Source organism: Euprymna scolopes, chromosome 27, assembly GCF_053919585.1.
Source record: "Euprymna scolopes isolate OS-2025 chromosome 27, ASM5391958v1, whole genome shotgun sequence".
Taxonomy (NCBI): Eukaryota; Metazoa; Mollusca; class Cephalopoda; order Sepiida; family Sepiolidae; genus Euprymna; species Euprymna scolopes.
The window spans coordinates 35,716,846-35,730,417 of record NC_136508.1 but is presented as its reverse complement, the minus strand read 5'-3'; the positions used below and the strand labels follow the sequence as shown (position 1 = coordinate 35,730,417).

Below are 13,572 nucleotides of genomic sequence, written 5' to 3'. Positions count from 1 at the left end.
TACAAGATAAAAGATACATGCGGATTGTTTAAAAATTTTAAGCTTAACTAAGAATGAGTTTTAGAAACAGTTTGCCACTATATTTCCATACTGTTCTCCATCGACATCAATGCTTGAATAATGCCAATGTTATCACCAAATGCATGGATGTGATAATCAATGTGTCTAATACAAAGCTTCTATCAGCCAATTTTGTCCTTCGACAGAGTTACTATTATTCAACCGTACTATTGTCAAAGTCAAGCAGTTCAAGTATCTTGGTTCAACTTACATAGCCACAGGGAAGAGTAAGGATGAGATTGTGATCTGTATTTATCCCAAAACAGATGGGCCTTGACAATATATAAAACTCAACAAAATAGAAGATATACCAAACATTTACATGCACAATACAACTATGTCTACAAGATCTGGCCCCTTTGCAAAAGAACATCTTCACACACACACACACACACACACACACTTCAGGTCTTCCAACATATATGGACTTCAACACATGATATGTATCTGCCTCTGACCAAATTCTCTAAACACCACAATCGATGCAAGATGCAATACCACAAGCATTATAGAGATTCTTCTGAATTAATGACTTTGCCAGTTTGGTCACATTCTTCGATATCCTGAGGAAGAATTCACCTGGAAATTGATAGCCATAATTACAACCGTTAGTTGGAGGAAGCGCAAACACAGCCAACTGAAAGTTTAACAGTGAAGATAAACATAGAGTTGGAGGCTGGCACTGCGTTTTTAATGTCCATCACTGGAACCAGGAATGGCTGAAGCAGATGGACCGCCTTGATGCAGGATGCACTGAACTCGTTTGGAGTTGGCTCAACCCATCCTGAGTTGCAGTAACTTACAAGTGAACTTTCTAGTACCAAACAGAATCATATCTCAGTCAGACAGAAACAAGACCATTATCGGATTGATTTTTGAGGATGTAACCTTGATTCATATGAACTGTATCCACTTCATCCATTGCCGATCGTCTACAATGATTACATAATAAAACAAGCAGAAGCTTGTTAATTTTAACTTCAAAGACGAAGAAAGAGGGCTTCAACAGCGATAGTCAAGATTGCTCACTCTTTTTGACTTCCCGTTTTTGCCGTCCATTTGGCTCGATAATTAGACATGGTCAAGCAGATGAGAAATTCATTATTAGCATGGGAAAAGGGGCTTTTGCATTATTTGAGAGGAAAATAATCATTAATCAAGAGGGACCATATTTTGCTTGTCACCATCATCAGATCTGCAAAGCAGAAAGAGGAAGTCATAAATAGTAGACAATCTTAACTAACTGTTTCTACTATTTGCTTTGAATTGAATCTTAACTTGAGATTCAAAGTGGTCAATCTCATTTTGAGTTACAAATCTGTAGTGGAAATTCTTGGGATTATCTTTAAATTATGTCAGAAATCTCCTAGAAATGTCAACACTTTTAAACTTGTGTTCTTGCGTCAAGCTTCTTGGGACTCATTTTGCACATTCCAAAAATCTCAGTTAATACCAAAAGAAAATGCATTAACAAAAAGGTTGGCCATCCAAAATAGTGTCACCAACTTGTTCATCAGTATTCAAAGTTTTTGGACAACCTGACAACAGGTCAGTTTTTATTATGCCCTTGCCCCAACTTGAATTCTTCAGTCCACTTTGTCACAGTTGCATCAGAAGGGGAGCAAGTACCTCTACCATGTCCTCACTGCTCCTATTTACTTGCCTCCTCAAAAGGGCAAAGTTAGACACAATCCTTTTTAAAACAATATTCTGTCTTTTTACTGTAACAATAATGGTTTGCTTAATTTTATTCAAACCAATAAAACGAATGTCATTTTTTAAAATGTACTTATTTAAATTTTAGTCGATATAATGACAAAATTTTCTTTCCAAACAATTCATTTTAAAATGAAAAAAGTCGGAATGTATGCCGCTTCCACACTATTGGGATAAGATTTTGGAAATTGTAAAACTGAATTTCACATGAAAACAATGGTATCTACGTATTCCTCATATTTTTAAGATGATTATATCCAAAAATTATGAAAATCGATGAGGTAGAAAATTATTTATTAAAGAAAATAAAAAATAGAATTTAAAGAAAATTATCGTAAAACACAAGAGATTTTAAAAGGGAGGTAATTTTCCGTTTGGATTTAAACAAGATAATGGAACAGTTTCACCTGCTACCACAAAGTTTTGTTTGTTTTTTTTAAATAATTCAATAAAGTAATTCGGTGAATGCTCTAATTGCAAACACGTGTACCCCCTTGACGTAAATACCTCCGACAAACCCGACAAGCAGCTAAATCTCACTCCTTCACAGTAGAGATCCCTAGATGTAAGAGGACCTTCTACTCCAGTAGTTTCTTCCCCAGAACCACTAGACTTTGGAATTTCCTTCCAGGTCCCTGCTTCCCCAACTATACTGACATGCAGACGTTCAAGTGTAACGTGAACCGACATTTTGCTGCCTAAATCCCTACATACCTGTAGCTTATGTCCCTAATAGTAGCCCCCTACATCAAAGTGGCAACGTGCCTTGTTTGGGGTGAAAATGTAATAAAAAGAAAAAAAAAAGAATTGGCAAAAAGATCAGTTGAAAATATTTATCTGAAAACTCCATTTATCAACTTCAAAATCTCGTCCCAATAATGTAGAAGTGCTGAATATCTTAGCGACACCATATTACTTACCAATCAGACAATATCTTTTTCAAAACACAAACATGAAGTTGCTTAGCATATAGAGAAATAATAGTGTCACACCAATAATGTTCAGTTATGAAGTTTTTATCTATTTTTGGTAAAGCTTAAGTTTGTTTTATCTTCCAAGTTAAAAATGCATAAACAACATTAAAATGTATCAAAACAGATTAAAAATGATTAAGGACTTACATCTTCTTGTGAATCTTCATCCTGGTCATCATCCTCAAGGCACATGATTTGAGGATAACTGGAACTAAAGTCCTAAAAGACAATTATAGCAAAGATTTACATTGTGAGCGAAACAGTCGTATTTGTGAGTGATTTTTCAAAATGGCGACTAGAAATAATAAAGTGCCTATCTTTTGATGATTGTGTTTTTTCACCAACAATTTTCCAAAACTCGTTACTAAACGAAAAGTGTCTTTTCAATCATTATTTATTTTATTTCCTAATAAAATGAGCAAAGTCAAATTATTTAAACAATGAAAGTTAAATAGAACAATATAATTTTCTTTTTTTTAAACAGAGGCTGTTCAAAAAACATCTGAAGAAATTTGAATGTTTATACTTTCAAATCTTAACATAAAATTCTGTGAATATTTAGAATTACACTCTTTTTTTAAGAAAATACAGAAAAATAATTAGTGTATGTACTCTTCACAGAATGAAGATGTCATATTCCAAAAATCATGTGGGTTTGGCTAGTAACTTTTCTATTTGGCTAGTAAATGAAAATATATAGTTGTCAAAGATCAATTAAAGATCAATTCATCTATAGAGCCTTGTTTAGCATTATTTTCTTTTTTTACAGTTTCAAATCAAATCAGACATATTGGATCAATAAATTTACAATCTAATAAACAGTTTTCAGCCATATATTGTGTACCATTTTTTTTAACAATCAATTCTGTCGTCTATACAACCTTTTTTTTTTTTTTTTTTTTAAATAAATAAATGTAAAATAATAACATTTTTTGTTTATTTTATTAATTAAAAAATATTTTTACTTTAAACAACTACAGAAAATCTTTTCCTTTTTCTCTTTTTTTTTTCTTTTTCATGACATCTTCCCATTATAAAAAGGTTAGTTTTGGAGCTCATTTCACAATGATGTACTACTGAAAGGGTGGTACACTGCTGAGGATTGCTAATTCACTTGTGTTACAGAGACCTCAAAAAAAAAAAAAAAAAAAAAAAAAAAAAAAAAGAAATTTTCCAATGTTTCAGATTTGCAGAAAAGTCATTGTACGTCAAGATGTCCCAATGTGATGACAGCTGTTAAAAATGTTGGTAGTTCTGATATGTCTCAGTAGACAGGATAATACAAGATTGCCAAAGAGCAATTTTTAACCAAAATGAAGAATGCCATTTTTTGAGTGGAGGGATAACATTATGGACTAAACATGGGACGAAATAATATTTTTAAAAAAGTTGTACGTTGGGAGGGTTTTGCTGCAAAATTTGGAGTACTGATAAAATTAAATCAGTATTCTAACTATTACTGAGAAATCATTTATTTTACTTTAGATACTTATTTTTGACCTATTCGTGTTATGGGAATTTTAATCTTTTTAAAGTTTTAAGAAATTAAATAAATACCAATGCAGATTATGTTATTCCTTCACTATTTACAGCAAATTAAATGGCTTTAAACTTCTTTAAAATGCAATTTTTTAAATACAAATAGGTCACAAATAAGCAAATTAAATTGCTTCAAACTCCTTGCAATTTTTTAAATAGAAATAGGTCACAAATAAGCAAATTAAATTGCTTCAAACTCCTTGCAATTTTTAAAATAGAAATAGGTCACAAATAAGCAAATTAAATTGCTTCAAACTCCTTGCAATTTTTTAAATAGAAATAGGTCACAAATAAGCAAATTAAATTGCTTCAAACTCCTTGCAATTTTTTAAATAGAAATAGGTAACAAATAAGCAAATTAAATTGCTTCAAACTCCTTGCAATTTTTTAAATAGAAATCGGTTACAAATAAGCAAATTAAATTGCTTTATGCTTCTTTCAAGTTCAATTTTTTGAAAATTGAAAATAGGTCACAAATAAGCAAAACAAAAAAAGAAATTGAATCATATATTTCTTCCTCCTTTTAATAAAATATTTTTGCATCTTTAACATGCTCTAAAAACAGTTTTATCTGTTTATTCAAAGTTTTTAAATTACTAATGACACTTCCAAGAGCTTTAATACCAATTTATATACTTAAAGCAAACATGCATTAAAAAAGCTCACAAAATAAGCGTTCGCCAACAACTTATGCGTTCAACTTTAAAAAAAGAAAAAAGAAATTGAATCATATTTTCCTTTCTCCTTTTAATAAAATATTTTTGCATCTTTAACATGTTCTAAAAACAGTTTTATCTGTTTATTCAAAGTTTTTAAATTAAATTGTTTGAGGCTTCTTTCAAATTGAATTGTTTAATACAAATAGGTCACTAATAAGCAAATTAAATTGCTTTAAACTTTAAGGCTTTTGTTTGTAGAGCTGGTGAACTTTAAATTGACAACTATTTTCTTTAATTGCAGTTTTAGCAACTATCAGTTATCTAGAGTTCAGCTTGGTTTGACAATTCATCATATGGTTTCAGCAGGATGGAGTCATATGCAACACAGTGCGCAATACGAACAATTTACTGAGAGAAACATTTGATGAACTAATAATTTCACAAAATAGACTTGTCAACTAGCCATTTCATACATGTGATTTAACCCCCTTAGATTATTGTTTTGGGGGATATGTAGGATTTATGTTGATAAACCAGACACAATAAACCACTTGGAAAACATTCAACGTGTTACGGCCAAAATACAGCCTAATTTAATGCATAGAATTTGTAAAAATAGGACCTCTAGATTAGACAATATATGTGAGGGCCGAAATTGTATGTAAATTATAAATACCAGAAATTAAGCATTGGAATAAACTATATAAATGTATCTAGAAGTGTAAGCCATTTTGAGTTTCAGAACAGTTTCAGATGGTTCGCAGTTACACTCAAGTTCTGGGAGGTGACTTGTTTGTAGTAGACAGTTCCACAGAACAAAATATTCTTACAGTGTCGAAACCCGGGAAAAGAACATGTGAAATTGCTCCAGAAAAGGTTTAATATTTATGAAGCAATTCTGGTTTCTGATTGGTTGGTAGCAGAACGTAAATTAATTTGATCCGTCAGTTCTTAGCAGCATCGTTTATAAATAGAATCGTCCGACTGTGTGGGATCATACCCCATTATAGAACCAAAATATTGCAACAATGTATAATAAAAATATTTGTCTGTGGTTTAATTTAACTGAAGTTTTCCACTTCTAAAAAAAAAAAAGATTTTTTTTTAAGATGCAAAAGTTATGAGTAGGAAAGCAAAATAAATTGATATTTCCTTTAACTTTTTATGACCTGAATTATGATGGAGATCATTAAAAACGATATCTGTTACTTTTAGTTAGTTTAAAGATATTGTCTTCGAACTGAAAAAAAATATGAAGTTCAATAGTTAAACTACCACTGAAAATTTTTGCATTTCAAAAATTTACCTTGGTTATTATTTTATGATTGATTAAAAAAGTGATTATTACTATGACAACAAACGAAATCCTCCATTCTCTAAGACAGATGGCAGTATACTGAATGTAAGCAATGGACAGTTGCAATCTGGAGGCATCTGGCATCTACCCAGATACTGAACTAATTACGTACAAGGTGTGTTTGAATCAATTTCCACTTTATTTATGCCGTTACATTCATTTATTTACGACTGAACAAATTAGTTCAACCAAAAAAGGTTAAAACAATTTATGCTGGTAATAGTTATGATTACTAAGTCAATTTATAAAATGGAACTTTCTTGAAAAGAAGAAAAAAACACATACCTCAGCATCAACATTTGACCAGTTCATATTTGCTGGATGTATCGGAGTGGGTGAATTGCTTGGACTTCCTTGTGGGGAATCGCATGAGCTACTTATGTCTGATGAACTTATAGGTAACGATGAACGCTGTCAAAAAATTAATTAAAAAAATATGAAATAACAAAATCAACATTTTTGAAAACATTAAACTTATACTTAACATTAAGACAAACATTTACATTCAGCAGAAATCTTTCAGTGTTTTTTCAGAACAACGAAAATCAAAAAAGCAACCAAAAGCAACGTTATTCACTTGTCATGTCGAAAATAGTAACATATCCAAAAATTATGAAAAAAAAAAATGATAAAGTGGAAAATTATTAATGAAAATTACTTTCGAAATAAATTGCGAGTTTTACTTAAATAATAGCTATAAGAGTTTTTTGGGTTTTTTTGATAGCAGGGGAGATAACTGCATGAAGCCAGAGGATTTCAAAACAATAATTTTGTAACAGTGGATCATAAAAGTAAATGTTTTATGCAATAATGTAACAAGATGGCAATTAAGCAGGTAACATTGCTTTTAGTTGAAATCTAATTTATCAAGATAATATTGCATGCCAACATCTTTACAGTTGTTTCAAAGTTAGCTTATTTTTAGAATTTATATTTTGGAAAAGAAATTCTATTTTGGTCATTCACTTTTTTTTCTTTTACAAAAAATATGTGAATAATCCAAAAATAAGTCCAAACTTCTCATCAGAAAAAAATAAAAGTAAAAATAAATTTTTTTAAAAATCAATAAAATGTTTTGTGAATACTGACAGATTATTTATCAATAAATAAGCTTTTTTTAAAGGAAAAAAAAAATGAATGATAATAGAATTTCTTTGCGGAAATACAAGTTCTAAAAATAAATTAAGTTTGAAACAAGTGTAAAAAGCTTTTGATATGGTATTTTATTTGGATGAATTAGAAAAGCTATATATATTTATAATAAATAAACATATATATTTATAATAAATAAACATATATATTTATAATAAAGTACTGTTCCTTAGTTAATAATTAGTTTACAAATTCTAACTGTACATTTTTAAACAATTTTTTTTTTTTTAGATATAAATAAACGGTTCTTGTACAGAATTTCCCCTGTATTTAAAAACAAAAATAAACAATCTATATGTACCCATGATAAAATGAAAGTATATTCCAAAAATTACATACATTGATCAAGTAGTTTTATTTTTATCTAAGGCACTGTTACTAGGAGTATCCATTGTCTCTTGAGACAGGAAAGATGCCATTAGTGTGTGTGTGTGTGTATATATATATATATATATATATATATATATATATATATATATATATATATATAGTGAGTACCTATTTACTATGCCTCCCCACGGGACAGAGTTAGACACAAGGGTCGTTTTTTAACGTGGAGAAAAGGTACAAAAATAAAAATTGTCTCAGTCGTGAAGGATTTCTCCTCCACCGAAAGAGAACAAGAAATGGAAGTGCAGCATCAGAAGAACAGATGGTATTTATTTGCTCCCCCACCGAGCAAATTAGGCACAAGGCCAATTTTTAATGTGAGGAGTGAAGGGAAGGGGAAGGGAAAGGGGGGACCAGCTCCCGAGAGGTGGGAAATGGGAGCTGGTTAAAGGTCAGGCATGTGGGGTTGCCCCCACATCTGGTCTTTGCTAGTCATAGCTAGTCATAGCTTGCAGTATCTGCCGGAACAGATACTACACTTTGATCTTGGCAAAAAAGGCCAAGAAAAGTAAAAGTATTTGGTATATTGTTTTTTTTCATATTTCTCCAAAACATATCCAGTTTATTTGAATGTAATTTACAGTCAATCTCTGAACAGATACTATCTAAAAATAAAAAGGGAAATAAATATATACTAAGTTGACAAATATTTATTAACGAAAAAAATTAAATTATCCATATGCAAAAGTATTTAACACACTTACTAATATTTAATTGTATATCATCTGTTTTGCCTTACAGCCTCCAAACGCTTTCCATAACTGTCTGCTAGTTTCTTGCAAACACTTGCTAATAGTTTCATCCATTCTTCTTTGCAAACTTTCTTCAATTCCTTGATATTCTTGGGATCTCTTGCATGCAGCCTTTACTTAAAAGTTTTCCACATATTTTCGATGGGATTTAGGTCGGGTCACTGCCTAGGCCACTGTAGAACACTAATCCTATTATCCTTAAACCATTTCATAGTTATTTTAGCTTTGTGCTTGCGATCATTGTCTTGCTAGAAGATAAAAACCCGACGGCCTAATCCTAAATCTACAGCACTCTTGAACAGATGCGTTGACAAAGTTTTTGCGTATTTTGCTGCATTCATTTTCCCTTCTATGTTTAAAATTCCTCAAACCATACTTGCGGGAAAGTAGCCTCAAATCATCACACTTTCACCTCCAAATTTTACAGTAGGAATGGTATTAGAGGATTTAAATTTGTGTCCTTTTTTCTCCATACACGGGTGCGCAGGTTTCTTCAGAAAAGCTCAATTTTAGTTTCATCTGACGAAATAACTTTGTTCTAGAAGTCATCCAATTCACATTGATAAATAAATTGCAAACAATCTTTCACTTGTCTACGACTCAACAATGGAGTCTTTCTCAGTGATCTAGAATACATGCTTGTACGATACAATGATCTCTTGATTGTGTCCTTGCTTACTTCAATACCTGCTTCCTGCAAATCCTTCTGAATTTCTGAACGAGTCAGAAATGGTTCTTTCTTCACGTTACAAGCAATGTAACGAGCAGTAACATAATTTAATTTACGTGGCCGACCATTTCTTAGAAGATTTTTAGTATTACTACCCGTTGTTTTCCACTTTCTCACGACAGCCCTAACTGTACTCACCACCAAATTTAGTTCTGTAGCAATTTTCCTGTATCCCTTTCCATCTTTATACCTTGCTATGATTTCCTGGCGCATATCATTAGACAATTCCTTTGTTTTAACCATTTTAAAACGGTAATGAAAGAGGCAATCTGCGCAGTGTCTGAGAGCTCTTATCAACTGATCTATAAGGAGCCCAAACCCTGTGATGCCTTCTGATTGAGTGAAATATTGTAGCAAGATTGAATGACTGCTTAAAAATGAAATTTCTGATTGGTTGAAAGTATTATAGAAAGTATTGTAGCAAGATGAAATGACTACTTAAGAATGAAATTTGAAAGTGTGTTCAATACTTTTGCATATGAGTAATTTGATTTTTTGTTAATAAATATTTATTAAATAAATATATCTTTATTTCCATTTTATTTTTAAATAGATAATATCTGTTCAAAGATTGAGTGTAGATTTTATTCAAATTAATATTTTATAATTTTTTTTATTACATTTTCACCCCAAACAAGGCACATTGCCACTTTGGTGTAGGGGGCTACTATCAGGAGCAGCAACTACTGGGGCACTATGTTGGGATTTGGGCAGCAAGATGTCGGTTCACGTTACACTTGAACTTCTGCATGTCAGTACAGTTGGGGAAGCAGGGACCTGGAATGGAATTCCAGAGTCTAGCGATTCTGGGGAAGAAACTACTGAAGTAGAAAGATCTTTTACATCTAGGGATCTTTACAGTGTGGGGGTGGGATTTAGCTGTCTGTCGGGTTTATCATAGGTGTCTACATCGTGGGGGCACAAGTGATTGCAGTTCGTCAGAGCATTCACCATTAAAATACTTGTAGAACAGGCAGAGGGATGCAACGTTTCGTCGATGGGACAGAGGCTGAAGCTTAGATGCCAGTTCAGGGCCTATCAGATTGGCGCTTGAGAAATACAAAAAAATGTATCAAATACTTTTGCTACCCACTGTATATATATATATATATATATATATATATATATAGTGAATTTCATATTCCCATGAAACTTCATCTTTCAGAGGAAGCAGATTCAACCTACCTAGAATGAGTGCCACTTCAATATATATATCTATAAAAGTGAACGCGTCTGTGTGTACATTTCCCTACGCAAGAACTCTGTCAATTTTTAGTCTACAGACTCGAAATTTGATATACAGGGTACTGAGATTCGGGAAAATCGATATGATCGGGTTTCGGCCAGAAATTTCGCTGTTAAGGGGTCAAAGTTCAAAGATTTGACCTTTGAGAACTCTACCAAACTCCTCCAACAATTTTGGGTCTAAACACTTGACATTTTAGATATTGGTTCCTTGGACATGGATCTAACTTAATAAATCGATTTGAAACCAAAACAATAAATATTAAGGGGTCATAATAGCGGCCAAAGTTAAAAAAAAATTACCTTTTTTTTTTTTTTTTTTTTTTTTGCTCAGCATACACCCCTGGGCAATGCCGGGCCGAAATGCTAGTATATATATATATATATAAGCAGTGTTATGTTGCTACACAGTGATGAGCATGTTTTGGCCAGCTAGTTATTAGAGACCTCTCCAGGCGATACAGTTATACAAAAGCAAAGTTTGCAATGAAAATATTATCTTTCTCGTCACAGGAAGTTATTGAGCACTCTTGTATTAACCTCGTTAAACTTCATTAGTTACTTAACATCTGGAAAACAATATATTTTATATATATATATATATATATATATATATATATATATATATATATATATATGTGTGTGTGTGTGCCCAGGATTGAATAAAGAACCTGATATTCTTTTGTGCCCATCCTATAGCACCATATTACCGTTGTTGGTTCTTATAGGCTCAATAAAATAAACATATTTCCTTTTTTGAGGTGTTATGCTCAAATGCAGATTACACAAAAATATAAGCACTTTTATCAAAATGTGAACAGGGAAATATACTTAAAAAGAAAAAAAACAAGTAAATATATATATATATATGGTTGTGTTTGACTTTTTAATCTGAAGTAAAATTGAGTGATGTCCACTGACCCAGGTTTCTTTCTCTTTATCTTCTTCATAATTTAAACATGTAACTTTCTCAGCTTCAATATTTTGTATAATTGTTTTTTTTTTTTTTGTTTTTTTTATTCATTTGAGAATATGACTTTCTGTCGCCTGATGAGAGTTGGTTGGTTATTGTCATAACCAACCGGACCAAAACATGATTTTAATTGTGCAGTGACATTAAAATAATATTTGACTATAAATAACGGTACACCTTGCTCTTTTTTATTGAAAATTTAACCTTGTTAAATTAATTGATTTTTATGTTTGAATATATATAAGTGATGGGATGATTCCAATATTTTTCCTGATTTCGATACAATTACAGATTCCATGCTAAATTCCAGATTCCGATTCTTTATAAATCTCTAATTATTTAACTATAAGATAGTTATTTCCCTTGATTTTCATAAAACACATGTTAAATATGCAGAAATTTTCCTAAATATCAAAATACACGATTTTAGCTTTACTGGTATTTTAAAATCAATAAATATTTATTATTTTAACTTTACTGGTATTTTAAAATCAATAAATATTTATTATTTTATCATTATTACCAGCAATGGAAGATTTTGGTTTAAACAAAAGAAAAAAAAAAAATTAAAAGAATCATTTTGGCATCGGAAAATAGGCATCAATTTTTCCGATTCTGCTTCCGATTCTGATACCCCTAAATCTTCCAATTTTTCTGATTCCCGATTCTGATTAATCGTCCCAATACTAATATTAATATATATATATATATATATATACACTGTACAATCCCGGTATACGCCATTAATACAGTACAGTATATAATGCACACGTATATAATCAAATAACATTATAAATAACACCGTAAGGCAGGGAAAATACCGTAACCAGGGCAGGGTCTGGAAAAACATTTTATTCCACATCATGAAAAACCATATCCCAGGTTTCTACTGTATATATAATTATTACTATTTATTTTATTCATTATATATATATATATATATATATATATATGGTTATCGGTTTCTGACTCCAAAACCTTAGGAGGAATTTGAATAAACAGACAGGAACTCCTACTTAAACGCATAACTTGTGTATAATGCTGCTCAAGTTAGCCCAATTATACTCGTAATATTATACGTTTTAAAACACTCGAGTATGATCCAAACAACTATCTCAGTTATTGTTAAAAATAAGTAAAAATAAATATATTGAATGGAATAATATAATATTATACATTCATTAAGAAAACCATAGTATGTGTGTGTAGATTATATATATATATATGACTGTTGAGCTGGATTAAATCCGACGATATGAAATAAAATGGAGGTGGAAGGACCTGGATACTCAACGTTTCGCCCGATTTATGCGGGCTTCTTCAAATGACCATCCCTCTTGAAGAAGCCCGCATAAATCGGGTGAAACGTTGAGTATCCAGGTCCTTCCACCTCCATTTTATTTCATATATATATATATACACACACACACACACACACACACACACACACACACACACACAAATTTGTAGTATTCCAAATTATACTGGGTTAATATAATTCAGTAATCATTCATATACCAATAAATTTAAGCCAAAAAAGAGAGATGACTTAAAAAATAAGCTACAAAATTATCATATTTCATAATTGAGCATTCATATACTGTTTTGATAAAAACCAAGACTTCAAGAAATGGGTTGATAGCAACAAAAAGTATATCTAATCGTTAGTTACAATTGTTTCAAGACCATTAGGACAAATTCAAACAATATGTCGTTTGAAAATTTTCACAAGAACAGCCTTTCTTCAGACTTAATAAAAAAAAAACACTTTAACAATGAAACATTAAGGAAAAAAAAAAAACATTTCCTTTATGAGGAAAAGAAAATAAGCGGGGACACTTCACCTTTGTCGCATCCTTTGTAAACTATTTTTTAAAGATTTATATATCTACTTAGTTTCGTATCTTTATTTAAAAAAAAAAAATTCAAACTAAATATCTTTTAAAAGCTTTATATATCTACCTATTTTCGTATCTTTATGTAAAAAGAAAACAAAAAAAAAAAACGAAAGGCTATTCTTATGAA

At 31.1% G+C, this 13,572-nt stretch overlaps 1 protein-coding gene across 40 annotated transcripts in view; it reads right to left on the bottom strand.

Moving 5' to 3' along the window:
• Nucleotides 1–13,572, bottom strand: part of LOC145248812 (rho guanine nucleotide exchange factor 11-like) — a 609,361-nt gene that overhangs the window by 158,116 nt on the left and 437,673 nt on the right. For all 40 annotated transcript variants that reach the window (XM_080110472.1, XM_080110474.1, XM_080110473.1 and 37 more), the window contains 2 exons: nucleotides 6,591–6,716; nucleotides 2,898–2,969 (listed from right to left, as the gene is read on the bottom strand). In XM_080110472.1, coding sequence (XP_079966598.1) covers nucleotides 2,898–2,969; nucleotides 6,591–6,716 — 198 coding nt within the window. The remainder of the gene's footprint in view (nucleotides 1–2,897; nucleotides 2,970–6,590; nucleotides 6,717–13,572) is intronic.